Source organism: Oncorhynchus nerka, linkage group LG6, assembly GCF_034236695.1.
Source record: "Oncorhynchus nerka isolate Pitt River linkage group LG6, Oner_Uvic_2.0, whole genome shotgun sequence".
In the NCBI taxonomy this organism is placed as follows: Eukaryota; Metazoa; Chordata; class Actinopteri; order Salmoniformes; family Salmonidae; genus Oncorhynchus; species Oncorhynchus nerka.
This window is the reverse complement of record NC_088401.1, coordinates 78,242,009-78,257,693: the sequence shown is the minus strand read 5'-3', so window position 1 is coordinate 78,257,693 and position 15,685 is coordinate 78,242,009. Positions and strand designations below refer to the sequence as shown.

Here is a 15,685-nt window from a genome sequence, read left to right as displayed (position 1 = left end):
TTCAAAAAGTCGGGGGAAAAGGGCATGCTCTGTTTATTACCTTACTGCACACGCTGGGCATCATTCAAGTGATGATACATCACTCACAAGTGATAGGCTAATATTGTCACCCATCAGACTATTCTTAATTTCATATTTCTTTACATAGCCTATACTAATAATATACAAGTACCTTTGGAAAGTATTCAGACCCCTTGACTTTTTCCTCATTTTGTTAGCTTACAGTCTTATTCTAAAATGGATTCTTGTTTTTAAAATTCTTATTCTTGTTTTTTCCCCCTCATCAAACAACTCACATAATGACAAAGCAAAAACAGGTAATATCACATTTACATAAGTATTCAGACCCTTTACTCAGTACTTTGTTGAAGCACCTTTAGCAGCGATTGCAGCCTCAAGTCTTCTTGGGTATGACAGTACAATCTTGGCACACCTGTATTTGGGGAGTTTCTCCCATTCTTCTCTGAAGATCCTCTCAAGTTATGTCAGGTTGGATGGGGAGTGTTGCTGCACAGCTATTTTCATGTATCTCCAGAGATGTTAGATCGGGTTCAAGTCCGGGCTCTGGCTGGACCACTGTCATGACGTTGGCCTGTGGGTAAGGTTTATGACACCCCCCCATAAATACTTTTCTCCCTTCCCTCTCTCTTGACTCTACAGAGGGACTCTTGAATAGCCTTTGTTAAACAGAGAGTCTGGGAACATCAAACAAGTGGAGGGAAAATAACCATATTTCGGTAATAGAACCAGTTGAAAATATGCGTTAGTACTTAATGAATATGATGTTCGGTTGTCATCTGAGACATTATGACTGATGACATGACGACCTAAACTGTATCTGGGAAAGTCTACACATTATAGTTATCAGATTCACATGGAATTGTGGGCAATTCAAATGTTTAAATATAAAATTATTGGTGAAAAGATTAAATGTAATTTTAGCTTCCAAATGAGAGATTTGGGTTTTCATAAGGTTAGGGCTCTGCTCAATCAGTGGCCCGCCCCTGTGAAGAGACATGGGCTATAAACTATGAAACACACCCTTCTCCATCCACTATATAAGCCCTTGACGAAAATGTAACCTCCTTTTCCGGGTACATTAGGATGACGATCCGATGTCAGAAGGATTCAGATAATAACTACAGAACGAAGCCAACCTCAGCGTGAGCTTTGGTTGCGAATGGTATGAACTTTGAACTCTTATTCGCTACAGAAGTGATACCTCCTAGCCGTTGAGTTAGCAGTGGGCGCTGTAAACATGGGCTAGGAAAGGACGGACAGAGTATTCCGTCTACCACACAACGACGACACTACAACGTTTCCCGTTCACCACCAGAGACACTCTTCAAAGGACTCTGTTGGGCAACACGGCCTTCCATCTACGCAGCTCAGAGTAAATATTTATTGCATTTTCCTTTTCCAAATGGCCGGTAATTTAGAATGCATAAGATTCTGTATTTACGATAGAGTAGCTGCCTACGGCCCGATAGAGACATCGCTTCTCCCTTTGTTCTTCAGTCTTCCCACTCTTTCACTCAAACCCAGTCCCCTTTTCATCTGTTCCTTCCGCTAGGGACGTTTTCCTTTGACATCATTTGTAATCAAGGTATGATTCATTCTATGTTAATGTAATTCTGTGTGATTAGTTAGGTATTTAGTAAATAAATAATTCAACCCAATTTTGTATTGCTGATTCAACTTGTTAGCCAGGGTTCGTGAAGATAACCAAGAATTTACAACTTTCAAATGAGACTGAAATAAGGTGACAATTATTGACAATATTGACTGCTATTGATGTAAAATATTACTAGGTCTTTAAGCGTTTATTCAGGAAAATAACAGCTCTATAAATATTATTTTGTGGTGCCCTGACTTTCTAGTTAATTACATTTACATGATTAGCTCAATCAGGTAATATTAATTACAGAGAAAGGATTTTATAGAATAGCATGTCATATCATTTAATCCGGCATAGCCAAAGACACGACACCACTCAAGGACATTCAGAGACTTGTCCCAAAGCCACTCCTGCGTTGTCTTGGCTGTGTGCTTAGGGTCATTGTCCTGTTGAAAGGTGAACCTTCGCTCCAGTCTGAGGTCCTGAGCGCTCTGGAGCAGGTTTTCATCAAGGATCTCTCTGTACTTTACATTGTTCATATTTCGCTCGATCCTGACTCGTCTCCCAGTCCCTGCCGCTGAAAAACATCCCCACAGCATGATGCCTCCACCACCGTGCTTCACTGTAGGGATGGTGCCAGGTTTCCTCCAGACGTAACACTTGGCATTCAGGCCAAAGAATTCAGTCTTGGTTTCATCAGACCAGAGGATCTTGTTTCTCATGGTCTGAGAGTCTTTAGGTGCCTTTTGGCAAACTATTGAGGAGTGGCTTCTGTCTGGCCACTGTACCATAAATGCCTGATTGGGGTAGAGCTGCAGAGATGGTTGTCCTTCTGGAAGGTTCTCCCATCGCCACAGAGGAACTCTAGATTGCTCAGCTTGGCCAGGCGGCCTGCTCTAGGAAGAATCTTGGTGGTTCCAAACTTCTTCCATTTCGATTACATTGTGTCTGAATATCCTTTGGGTGTGTTGTGGTAATTCTAACCGAAAGGAGAGACAGTATTCTTCAAAACAACTTTATTATAAGATTTGCAAAAATGAAGCAATCAATAACATCCACTTAACACTCAACAACTTTTTGTTAGGAGAGCCGGGGTAGGCCGTCATTGTAAATAAGAATTTGTTTTTAACTGATTTGCCTAGTAAAATAAGGGTTCATTTCAAAAAGCTGATTTAGTTTGTCTATGCAGATTTAAGATACCACAATTGTCTGTTCCTTCCTGCATGTTTCCACACATCTAAGTTCTTGCAGATTCAGAAAACAGGATGTCACACACTGCAGTCGCACCCACACAAGACAAGTGTATATCAAAACTAACAAATGACAATGGACAATTCTCTAATTAAACAACATAATGGGTAATTAAATAATTTCCTCTACAGGTAAAATCCCATTCTTGATACACACAGGAAACTGTTGAGCATGAAAAACCAAGCAGCGTTGCAGTTCTTGACACACTCAAACCAGTGTACCAGGCACCTACTACCATAACCCGTTCAAGGGCACTTAAATCTTTTGACCTCTGAATGGCACACATACACAATCCATGTCTCAATTGTCTCAGGGCTTTAAAATCCTTCTTAAAACTGTCTCATCCCCTTCATCTACACAGATTTGAAGTGGGTTTTAAAAACCCTTGAGTCGATGAAGGTGCCCTGGTGAACATCTAATTAGCATAATAAAAACATCTCCAGGTGTAAAAATCCTTCTCCTTCCGGATTGAAGTGGATTTAACAGGTGACATCAATAAGTGATCATAGCTTCCACATGAGCTGTAATTAAATACCCATACTAACATACTGTATACTGCATACTTAATGATACAGTGGCAAGAAAAAGGATGTGCACCCTTTGGAATTACCTGGATTTCTGCATAAATTGGTCATAAAATTTCATCTGATCTTCATCTAGGTCATAACATAGACAAACACAGTCTGCTTAAACTAATAACACACAAGCAATTCTAGGTTTTCATGTCTTTATTGAACACACTGTGTAAACATTCACAGTGCAGGGTGGGAAAAGTATGTGAACCCTTGGCTTTAATAACTGGTTGACCCTCCTTTGGCAGCCATAACTTCAACCAAACGTTTTCTGTAGTTGCAGATCAGACCTACACAACGGTCAGGAGGAATTTTGGACCATTCCTCTTTACAAAACTGCTTCAGTTCAGCAATATTCTTGGGATGGCTGGTGTGAACTGCTCTCTTGAGGTCATGCCACAGCATCTCAATTGGGTTGAGGTCAGGACTCTAACTGAGCCACTCCAGAAGGCATGTTTTCTTCTGTTGAAGCCATTCTGTTGTTGATTTACATGATTTGCTCTTTGTCCTGTTGCACCACCCAACATCTGTTGCGTTTCAATTGGCGGACAGCCTAACATTCTCCTGCAAAATGTCTTGATAAACTTGGGAATTCATGTTTCCGTCAATGATAGCAAGCTGTCCAGGCCCTGAGGCAGCAAAGCAGCCCCAAACCATGATGCTACCTCCACAATACTTTACAGTTGGGATGAGGTTTTGATGTTCGTGTGCTGTGCCTTTTTTTCTCCACACATAGTGTTGTGTGTTCCTTCCAAACAACTCAACTGTAGTTTCATCTGTCCACAGAATATTTTTCCAGTAGTGCTGTGGAACATCCAGGTGCACTTTTGAAAACTTCAGACACGCAGCAATGGGTTTTTTTTGGACAGCAGTGGCTTCTTCCATGGTGTCCTCCCATGAACACCATTCTTGTTTAGTGTTTCAGGTATCGTAGACTCGTCAACAGAGATGTTGGCATGTTCCCAGAGATTTCTGTAAGGTTTTAGCTGACACTCGGATTCTGCTTAACCTCATTGAGCATTCTGCGTTGTGCTCTTGCACTCATCTTTGCAGAACGGCCACTCCTATGGAGAGTAGCAACAGTGCTGAACTTTCTCCATTTATAGACAATTTGTCTTACTGTGGACTGATAAAAAAACATGATATCTGATATCTCAAAGTGCTGTATAGAAACCCAGCCTTAAAACCCCAAACAGCAAGCAATGCAGGTGTAGAATGAACATCAAGGCTGAACATCAAGGCTTTTAGAGATACTTTTGTAACCCTTTCCAGCTTTATGCAAGTCAACCATTCTTAATCTTAGGTCTTCTGAGATCTCTTTTGTTCCAGGCATGGTTCACATCAGGCAATGCTTCTTGTGAATAGCGAACTCAAATTTTGTGAGTGTTTTTTATAGGGCACGGCAGCTCTAACCAACATCTCCAATCTCGTCTCGTTGATTGGGCTCATTGGAGTCAGCTGACTCCTGACTCCAATGAGCTTTTGGAGAAGTCATTCGCCTAGGGGTTCACATGCTTTTCCCAACCTACACTCTGAATGTTTAAATTAGGTATTCAATATAGACAAGAAAAATACAGTAATTTGTGTCTTATTAGTTTAAGCACACTATGTTTGTCTATTGTCTTATGTAGAAATCCAGGTAATTCCAAAAGGTTCACATACTTTTTATTGCCATTGTATACTACATACTATATACTATTAGTTCATTTTAGTACACCGTAACCTAATGGTATCCTTTCAGTTGAGCGAGCAAAGCCCTTTGCCTGTCTACCGGAAGTTTATGCTGTTGCTCGGCAACTCTTTGCAAGCTTGTTAGCATAACAAATTACTAGCTAGACATCTTATAACCAGTGATGGAAAAAGTACTCAAATCTCCTACTGGAGTAAAAGTAAAGATGCCTTAATAGAAAATGACTCATGTAAAAGTGAAAGTCACCCAGTAAAATAGTACTTGAGTAAAAGTCTAAAAGTATTTGGTTTTAAATATACTTAAGATGCAAAAGTAAAAAGTATGAATAATAAAAACATTCCTTATATTAAGCAAACTAAACGGCACAATTAATTAGTTTTGTTTTTTAATTACGGATTGCCAGAGTCACACTCCAACTGTAACGGTTTTCTTGACTTGAAGGAGAGGCGGACCAAAATGCAGCGTGGTTTCTATTCATGGTTCTTTAATAAAGAAAACTATACATGAATAGACTAACAAAACAATAAACGTGAGAAAACCGAAACAGTCCTACCTGGTGCCACAAACACAAAGACAGGAACAATCACCCACAAAACCCAACACCAAACAGGCTACCTAAATATGGTTCCCAATCAGAGACAATGACTAACACCTGCCTCTGATTGAGAACCATATCAGGCCAAACATAGAAATAGACAAACTAGATCAGAGGCAGTAGGGATGACCAGGGATGTTCTATGTTTAGTGAGTCCGCCAGATCAGAGGCAGTAGGGATGACCAGGGATGTTCTCTGTTTAGTGAGTCCGCCAGATCAGAGGCAGTAGGGATTACCAGGGATGTTCTCTGTTTAGTGAGTCTGCCAGATCAGAGGCAGTAGGAATGACCAGGGATGTTCTCTGTTTAGTGAGTCCGCCAGATCAGAGGCAGTAGGGATGACCAGGGATGTTCTCTGTTTAGTGAGTCCGCCAGATCAGAGGCAGTAGGGATCACCAGAGATGTTCTCTGTTTAGTGAGTCTGCCAGATCAGAGGCAGTAGGGATGACCAGGGATGTTCTCTGTTTAGTGAGTCTGCCAGATCAGAGGCAGTAGGGATGACCAGGGATGTTCTCTGTTTAGTGAGTCTGCCAGATCAGAGGCAGTAGGGATGACCAGGGATGTTCTCTGTTTAGTGAGTCCGCCAGATCAGAGGCAGTAGGGATGACCAGGGATGTTCTCTGTTTAGTGAGTCTGCCAGATCAGAGGCAGTAGGGATGACCAGGGATGTTCTCTGTTTAGTGAGTCTGCCAGATCAGAGGCAGTAGGGATGACCAGGGATGTTCTCTGTTTAGTGAGTCCGCCAGATCAGAGGCAGTAGGGATGACCAGGGATGTTCTCTGTTTAGTGAGTCTGCCAGATCAGAGGCAGTAGGGATGACCAGGGATGTTCTCTGTTTAGTGAGTCTGCCAGATCAGAGGCAGTAGGGATGACCAGGGATGTTCTCTGTTTAGTGAGTCTGCCAGATCAGAGGCAGTAGGGATGACCAGGGATGTTCTCTGTTTAGTGAGTCTGCCAGATCAGAGGCAGTAGGGATGACCAGGGATGTTCTCTGTTTAGTGAGTCTGCCAGATCAGAGGCAGTAGGGATGACCAGGGATGTTCTCTGTTTAGTGAGTCTGCCAGATCAGAGGCAGTAGGGATGACCAGGGATGTTCTCTGTTTAGTGAGTCTGCCAGATCAGAGGCAGTAGGGATGACCAGGGATGTTCTGTTTAGTGAGTCTGCCAGATCAGAGGCAGTAGGGAAGACCAGGGATGTTCTCTTGTGCGAATTGAACCATTATCTGTCCTGCTAAGCATTCAAAATGTAACTAGTACTTTTGGGTGTCAGGGAAAGTGTATGGAGTAAAAAGTACATCATTGTCTTTAGGAATGTAATGAAGTAAAAGTTGTCAAAAATATAAATAGTTAAGTAAAGTACAGATACTCCTAAAAAACTACTTAAGTAGTACTGTAAAGTATTTTTGCTTAAGTACTTTACACCACTGCTTATGACTTCATTAACAATGCCCATTAAGAACACAACCACTATACCACTTGCTAAGCTAAGAATGACCTGAATAATCAAGTCAATAGATTGTGTTTATAAAGCCACTGTGGTTAACTACTCCGATTTCAGAGCATTCTCGTCTGAGTGCCAGAGCCCGGAATAACTGACACATTTATCAACAAAACACCTGTTTAATATGGCAGGTGTCAGTAAACAATTGGCCTGAGTAGGCCGTCATTGTAAATAACAATTAGTTTTTAAACTGATTTGCCTAATTAAATAAAACATGTTTTTTTTAAAGTCATCAGAAAAGCGTAATTAAATTGTTGCCAGCAGCACAGTTACAATCAACAACGCTCTGGATTGACATAAAATCAGCCTAACCAGCTCTGCTAGGGCGAGTAAAATGGTCAGAGGGAGGTGTTCTCTCATTTGTGTCTGGAAGTAGCTAGCAAGCTAGCCAACTTTATCCAGTTAGCTTGGGTGCTTAACTGAGGTCAGAACGCTCGGATCAACCCTCCTCCTCCTCCAGAGTACAGTGCGCGCTCTGATGCTCCTAATTTAGAATGGACAATCTGACAACGCTCTGAATTTACAGTCACCCAGAGCGAAATCTGGCACTCAAGATTTAATTAAGGAACACAACCTTAGAAGCCAACTAACATTAGGTAGCTAGCTAACATACAGATACATACTGCTGTAATTATATGCTATGCGGTTTGTAAGTAGCGTAGTTTTCAAATTGTCAGCCAACGTAAATTAATTTATTCGAAAAGTAATTATTACATTGGCCAACATTTTCTTAACATTTGTCATAATTAGATAAAGCAATGCATTTGTATCGGACTTCGTCTGCATATAGGCCTATGGGCTAGGCTACATGAGCTGAGCGACTAGGATTTCAAAAAGTCGGGGGAAAAAGGCATGCTCTGTTTATTGTCACAAATAGTACCATTAGTGTGGTTAGTATGAGTATTCGAACACCGCCTGGATTCACCTGGTCACTCTATGTCATGGAAAGAACAGGTGTCCCCAATGTTTTGTACCCTCGGTGTAGTTTGTAATGCCTAGCCTCCTGGCTAGTGGCTTCTGTGACATTCACAGTACTTTTAAACTGCGAAGCAAGACCGTGAATCGAACCCTCTCGGCTCGTGACATTCCCTTTGCTAAAGTTAATTGAAAAGTGTATGTTCATATGATGTCAATTGACATTTCAGACCGATAATGCCATTCATTGAGAATAAGAAAGAGCCTCTTCACAATTTACTCACACTTTACTTTTCATAAAAAATACCATCGGCTACACATTACTCAAATGTAAACTCACGTACTTGCTATGTCTCGACCGCTACCTCCGAAGGTATTGTATGACACTCGCCCGACAGTTGTCCGGCTTGAAGCAGGGCAGTGTAAACAGAATTGTCTTGTTGAGTCAACACTCCTACAGTATAAATGGTAATAGCAGAACAATGTTTTTGAAACAGCTGAAATGTACAGACATTTTCCTAATAGTTGAGACTTGTTTTATTGTGCTTTTAACTTAAATTGAAGTAACATGCTGTTACATTCTGAAATTGTTGCAGTAACTGTAGGCTGCACTGAGCCATGTAAAGCTCCACCACAAAAACATGTCAAATGTAGATTATACAAATAGGATATTTTTGTTTATTTTATAACCAGTGTTGCCGATTTAGCAATCGTTTCGCTATATATAGCAAGTTTTCAGACTCTTCCAGCAACTAAAGACTCTTCCAGCGACTGAAAACTCCTCCAGCGACTAAAAAGATTCTAGCGATAAATTCAGTTGCTTTTCAGGCTGCCTTTGGGGAGTTTTGACACAGAGGATTTATATGGTTTAGATGGCATTTAGCGACTTTAACCCACTCAATTATGCAAAAAACGAGAGTTGGAGAAGGTGTCTGTGCAACAGAAGTCACAGCAATGGCACACGCACTGGGGATGGGGTGTGCTGCGGGAGAGGGGGAGAAAACGTGATTTCGGTGACTCCGCAGCTGTGCCACACGAGAACTGTAAAGCGCTGCATCATCTCTTCGGTAGCGGTCGGGCAGTGTTGTGTAGGCAACGACGGTTGCTTGGTTCCTTCATCTGATCAACAGTATAGGCTATGCATCAAATAAGCCTATCTTGCATTGACAAGCAAATATCATCTCCACTACTGTTCAAACAATAAACCAAACAACATTGAACCTTAATAGAATCCACACAAAATGTCATTTTGTTAGAGTTAGGGTTATAGCCTGTAATAACTAGTGATTACAGGCTATTACGAAATGGTAGAAACTGCTGTAGCCAACTAAACTCTATTTTTAGCTGATAGGGGAATGAATACACAAGCAGCAAATCAAACTGAGATACTGTTTTAGGTAACAACGGCAAGATTAAGAATATTTGCGAGGTATATATTTTTATTATTAATCCGATTTTAAAAAAATCCCACTCCACCCACGTGCACGCATGTAGATCAACAGAATGGAGCTTGTAGAAACCTTAATCACAGCGTAGTTCTAGCTTATGACATAGTCATAAATTACCAGTAAACATTTTTTTAAATATCAGGTCATAAGTTTTTTTCTAAGATCCTGGAAAAACTCCTGGCCCTAGGGAGGGTGGCAACATTAAAACACTTTACACAGGCAGAGACAACAACTGCGAATGTGTCACGTTCTGACATTTATTTCCTTTGTTTTGTCATTATTTAGTATGGTCAGGGAGTGAGTTGGGGTGGGCAGTCTATGTTTGTTTTTCTATGATTTGCGTATTTCTATGTTTCGGCCTAGTATGGTTCTCAATCAGAGGCAGGTGTCATTAGTTGTCTCTGATTGAGAATCATACTTAGGTAGCCTGGGTTTCACTGTGTGTTTGTGGGTGATTGTTCCTGTCTCTGTGTTTGTTGCACCAGATAGGGCCGTTTCGGTTTTCCACGTTTGTTGTTTTGTATTATGTTCATGTTTAGTTGTCTTATTAAAAAACATGAACTTCAACCACGCTGCGTTTTGGTCCGCCTCTCCTTCAACTCAAGAAAACCGTTACAGAATCACCCACCACAACAGGACCAAGCGGCGTGGTAACGGGCAACAGCGGCGCAAAGAGGAATGGACTTGGGACGATGTATTGGACGGCAAGGGTTGCTACACCTGGGAGGAGATCCTGGCGGGAAAAGATCCCCTTCCATGGGAACAGGTGGAGGCAGCTAGGAGAGCAGAGGCAGCCGGAGAGAGGAGCCGGGCGATATGAGGGAACACGGCTGGCAAGGAAGCCCGAGAGGCACCCCCAAAAATTTCTTGGAGGGGGGCACACAGGAGGTGTGGCGAAGCCAGGTAGGAGACCTGAGCCAACTTCCTGTGCTTACCGGAGGGCGAGAGAGACCGGCAGGCACTGTGTTATGCGGTGGAGCGCACGGTGTCCCCAGTGTGGGTGCATAGCCCGGTGCGGTACATTCCAGCTCCGCGTATCGGCCGGGCTAGAGTGGGCATCGAGCCAAGTGCCATGAAGCCGGCTCTACGCATCTGGTCTCCAGTGCGTCTCCTTGGGCCGGCTTACATGGCACCAGCCTTGCGCACGGTGTCCCCGGTTCGCCTGCATAGCCCAGTGCGGGCTATTCCACCTCGCCGCACTGGCAGGGCGACCGGGACCATTCAACCGGGTAAGGTTGGGCAGGCTCGGTGCTCAAGAGCTCCAGTGCGCCTGCACGGTCCGGTCTATCCGGTACCACCTCCACGCATCAGCCCTCCAGTGGCAGCTCCCCGCACCAGGCTTCCTGGGCGTGTCCTCAGCCCAGTACCACCAGTGCCAGCACCACGCATCAGGCCTACAGTGCGCCTCGCCTGTCCAGCGTTGCCGGAATCTCCCGCCTCTCCGGCGCTCCTAGAGCCTTCCTCCTCTCCAGCGCAGCTGGAGTCTCCCGCCTGTTCGGCGCTGCCAGAGCTCCAGCCCCTCATTCCAGAGGCGCCAGAGCCCCTCATTCCAGAGGCGCCAGAGCCCCTCATTCCAGAGGCGCCAGAGCTTCTCAGTCCAGCGCTGCCAGAGCTTTCCTCTCCAGCGTTGCCGGAGCTTCCCGTCTGCCCAGCGCCATCAGAGTCGCCAGTCTGCCCAACGCCATCAGAGTCGCAAGTCTGCCCAACGCCATCAGAGTCGCCAGTCTGCCCAACGCCATCTGAGCTACCCGTCTGCCCAGCTCCATCAGAGTTGCCAGTCTGCCCAGTGCCGCCAGTGCCATCAGTCTGCCCAGCGCCGCCAGTGCCGTCAGTCTGCCCAGTGCCGCCAGTCTGCAAGGAGCCGCCAGTCAGCCAGAGGCCGCCAGTCAGCCAGGGGCCGCCAGTAAGCCAGGGGGATTCTCAGCCAGGGGCCGCCAGTCAGCCAGGGGCCGCCAGTGCTGCCAGTCAGCCAGGGGCCGCCAGTGCCGCCAGTCAGCCAGGGGGATTCTCAGCCAGGGGCCGCCAGTCAGCCAGGGGGATTCTCAGCCAGGGGCCGCCAGTGCCGCCAGTCAGCCAGGGGCCGCCAGTCAGCCAGGGGCCGCCGTGCCCGCCAGTGCCGTCAGTCAGCCAGTGCCCGCCAGTCAGCCAGGGGCCACCATAGCCCCTCAGCCCAGAGGCGCCAGAGTCCCTCAGCCCAGAGCCCCTGCCCTTCTGTCCAGAGCCTCCGCCCTTCTGTCCAGAGCCTCCGCCCCTCTGTCCAGAGCTTCCGCCCCTCTGTCCCGAGCTGCCCCTCTGTCCCGAGCTGCCCCTCAGTCCAGTGGGGTCATTTAGTAGGGTCACCGTGGTTAGGAGGCCACGGAAGCGGACAAGAAGGCGGACTAAGACGATGGTGAAGTGGGGTCCGCGTCCTGCGCCAGAGCCGCCACCACGGACAGACGCCCACCCAGACCCTCCCCTATAGGTTAAGGTTTTGCGGCCGGAGTCCGCACCTTTGGGGGTACTGTCACGTTCTGACCTTTATTTCCTTTGTTTTGTCATTATTTAGTATGGTCAGGGAGTGAGTTGGAGTGGGCAGTCTATGTTTGTTTTTCTATGATTTGGGTATTTCTATGTTTCGGCCTAGTATGGTTCTCAATCAGAGGCAGGTGTCATTAGTTGTCTCTGATTGAGAATCATACTTAGGTAGCCTGGGTTTCACTGTGTGTTTGTGCGTGATTGTTCCTGTCTCTGTGTTTGTTGCACCAGATAGGGCCGTTTCGGTTTTCCACGTTTGTTGTTTTGTATTATGTTTAGTTGTCTTATTAAAAAACATGAACTTCAACCACGCTGCGTTTTGGTCCGCCTCTCCTTCAACTTTAGAAAACCGTTACAGAATGGACACAAACTAACAGGGCTGAGCTGGCTGTATGCAGGGATTGCTTGGTTTAGGGCTTTGCGTCTGTAATTAAAAAGATACTCATACTGTATGTCATCACTATTGTGTTGATCGATTCATTTCAGCCAATCATTTTCGATTAAAAAGGCCTAGGTAGCCTAGCCACCCGAAGTGTGAATATAAACCAAATTTGATCACAGTCACATTTTGTCAGAACACAAATAATTTGGCCAATTTTAGGCTATAAATACATTGTTTAGGCCAGTTTCCCCAGATGGGTTCAGAGACAATATGCTTCTCTAGGCTATCTGGATCTGTATTTATCTATCATAATTATTATTGTTTTTAAAAAATAAGATATTATGTATTTTACCACAATTTCCACAAAATTCTCATTACCGCAACAATCCAAAAAAGTAATAAACAAATCAATTGCTAATATATATATATTTTACATTACTCTCCTAATGAAAATGCCTGAGTTAAAAACAACACTAAAAATAAAACATTTAATTATAAAATTACGATAACATTTAATCAGTCTTTTCCCCTACATTTTAGTAATGAAAAGGATAAGAACCTCATTCTGAAGGCACACACACAAATACATTAGCTTCTACTCCTCTAGATGATGCATCATGGGTGAATATAACTTTATTTGAAAACTGATTGCAGTTTTTACAGGAACTTTAACAAGTGTTATGGTAATGAGATGTCATTTTTTTACAGGAACTTTAACAAGTGTTATGGTAATGAGATGTCGTTTTTTTACAGGAACTTTAACAAGTGTTATGGTAATGAGATGTCGTTTTTTTACAGGAACTTTAACAAGTGTTATGGTAATGAGATGTCGGTTTTTACAGGAACTTTAACAAGTGTTATGGTAATGAGATGTCGGTTTTTACAGGAATTTGAACAATTGTTATGGTAATGAGACACATATTTGTTATGGTAATGAGGCACTATTTGTATGTGATAAATATTATAGTTTCATGTAAAATTCAACTAGTATACAATTTTTATGGTCAAACTCCAGCAACATATTTTGTGTTTAATTCAAATCAGTTAGGTTTTTCTCAAGTCATCGAGTCATCCCGCAGTGTTTGTGATTATACCCTGATGAAGACAGCTTGGCTGTCGAAACGTTGGTATTACATTTTTGCATCTGAGCTCCTAGAGTGTGCGGCTCTCTTTTATTTTCAGGTTTTTCTCAAGTAACATTTTATAAAATGACCCGAGAAATTGAATCCGGACTCATTTCGGCAATGAAAATCTGGGGTGAAAAATTCAGGCATAAATGTCAAATGTATTTAAAATAATACACTTTGCCAAAAACTAGACATTAACTTAGTCCCAAAAATTATAGCTGATTTTACAGATGCATCATGTTTTTTTTCCCAACTCAATTTGCTATAGACATGTTTAAAAATGGTTTCATGACAATCACCCATCTGCAGCTGTGGGTGTTATCTGTAGGCTACAGTTGTTCAGATTGAAGCACAGACTAATTGTGCACTTGGACAAATCACGAGGCATGTTTATGTTTATTTAATTTAATGGTGGCAGGTATGGACTTCCATATAAAACGTATTGCAGTGAATTCACTTGTAACCATGTTTTCAGTCACAATGAGCTTTTACCACATCTACTGATTTGCATGATATTGATAAAAATGAAGCCAGGTTTGTTATAAGGTAGTCCTTTTGTAATTTTATATTAGAATGAGAGCATTAATCATTCATTTTTGATAGGCTAACATTACGTGATGAAGACATTCTGTTACAAAAGCAACTCTGTGCCTTTTTCTTGAAGCAAAAATGTAAGTGTAGCCTACAGATGAGAAAATCAACCTTTTAATTGTCTGCATGTACATGCTTGTGAAGTTTTGCCTTATTCAAGAGTGTAATATGGTTTGGTTGTATTATTCAAGAGTGTAATATGGTTTGGTTGTATTATTCAAGAGTGTAATATGGTTTGGTTGTATTATTCAAGAGTGTAAAATGTTTTCAAATAAACATATAAATAATATGCTTACTGGCTAGTGGCTACTGTGATATTTACGGTCAATTTGAGCTGCAGACCAGGAATGTCACATGGCCAGCAGCCACAACGAAAGGTTAAGGCAAGGATGTCATGTGAATGGAAACCTAGCATTCTCTTTCTTCACCCCACTCCTCAGACTCCTTCATATCTCCTAGTGGTAAAGGGGCCTTTCTCTCTGTCCTACTTCTGTGTGTGGTGCATTTTAGGCCGGAAGCTGAGGGGAGCTGGCCCACTGAAAGGAGGAGTGGAGGGGGGAACACAGGCACCTGGCAGAGAGAGGCCTGGAGAGATGGAAGGAGAGAGGCCTGGAGAGAGGACTGGAGAGAGGCCTGGAGAGAGGGAAGGAGAGAGGACTGGAGAGAGGGAAGGAGAGAGGCCTGGAGAGAGGGAAGGAGAGAGGCCTGGAGAGAGGGAAGGAGAGAGGCCTGGAGAGAGGACTGGAGAGAGGGAAGGAGAGAGGACTGGAGAGAGGACTGGGGGACTACAGTTAGCCACCATTTCCCCACAGGCTCAATGTGAGGATCAATATTTTATTTTACCTTTATTTAACTTGGCAAGTCAGTTAAGAACAAATTCTTATTTTCAATGACTGCCCAGGAACAGTGGGTTAACTGCCTGTTCAGGGGCAGAACCACAGATTTGTACCTTGTCAGCTCAGGGGTTTGAACTTGCAACCTTCCGGTTACCACTCTAACCACTAGGCTACCCTGCCGCCCGTATGTGAAATATTTTTCTTAACCAGAATGTAATTTTTTCAAATGATCCCTAACAAAGAAAGCAGTTACAACTTAATTCAGAATTTACGATCAACCCTGGATGAAAGGCAGCACATATTCAGTCTCAACTTGTCTAATTTTGTCACATATCTCTTGTCTCAACTCATCTCATCTCATATCCCTCTCTGCAGGCTGTGGTGCTTCGCAGGCTCCCACTCTTGGTCCCTCCCCTAGTCTACGCCCCTCCCTCCTCAACGTCCTGAGTTCCATCGAGCCAGGAATGGTCAACGCAGGCCATGACACCTCCCAGCCAGACTGTTTCACCTCCCTACTGTCCAGCCTCAACGAGCTGGGAGAGAGGCAACTGGTGTCTGTGGTGAACTGGGCTAAAGCCATGCCAGGTAAACCATTCTTCTTGTATTCTTCTGTTACCTAACCACAACATGTTACCAACCCTGTAAC

At 43.6% G+C, this 15,685-nt stretch overlaps 1 protein-coding gene across 1 annotated transcript in view; it reads left to right on the top strand.

The window, feature by feature from the left end:
• LOC115130977 (androgen receptor-like) overlaps positions 1-15,685 on the top strand; it is a 41,691-nt gene that overhangs the window by 21,450 nt on the left and 4,556 nt on the right. Inside the window, exons 4-5 of the mRNA XM_065019885.1 lie at positions 14,714-15,022; positions 15,415-15,624. Of these exons, the coding sequence (XP_064875957.1) occupies positions 14,714-15,022; positions 15,415-15,624 (519 nt within the window). The remainder of the gene's footprint in view (positions 1-14,713; positions 15,023-15,414; positions 15,625-15,685) is intronic.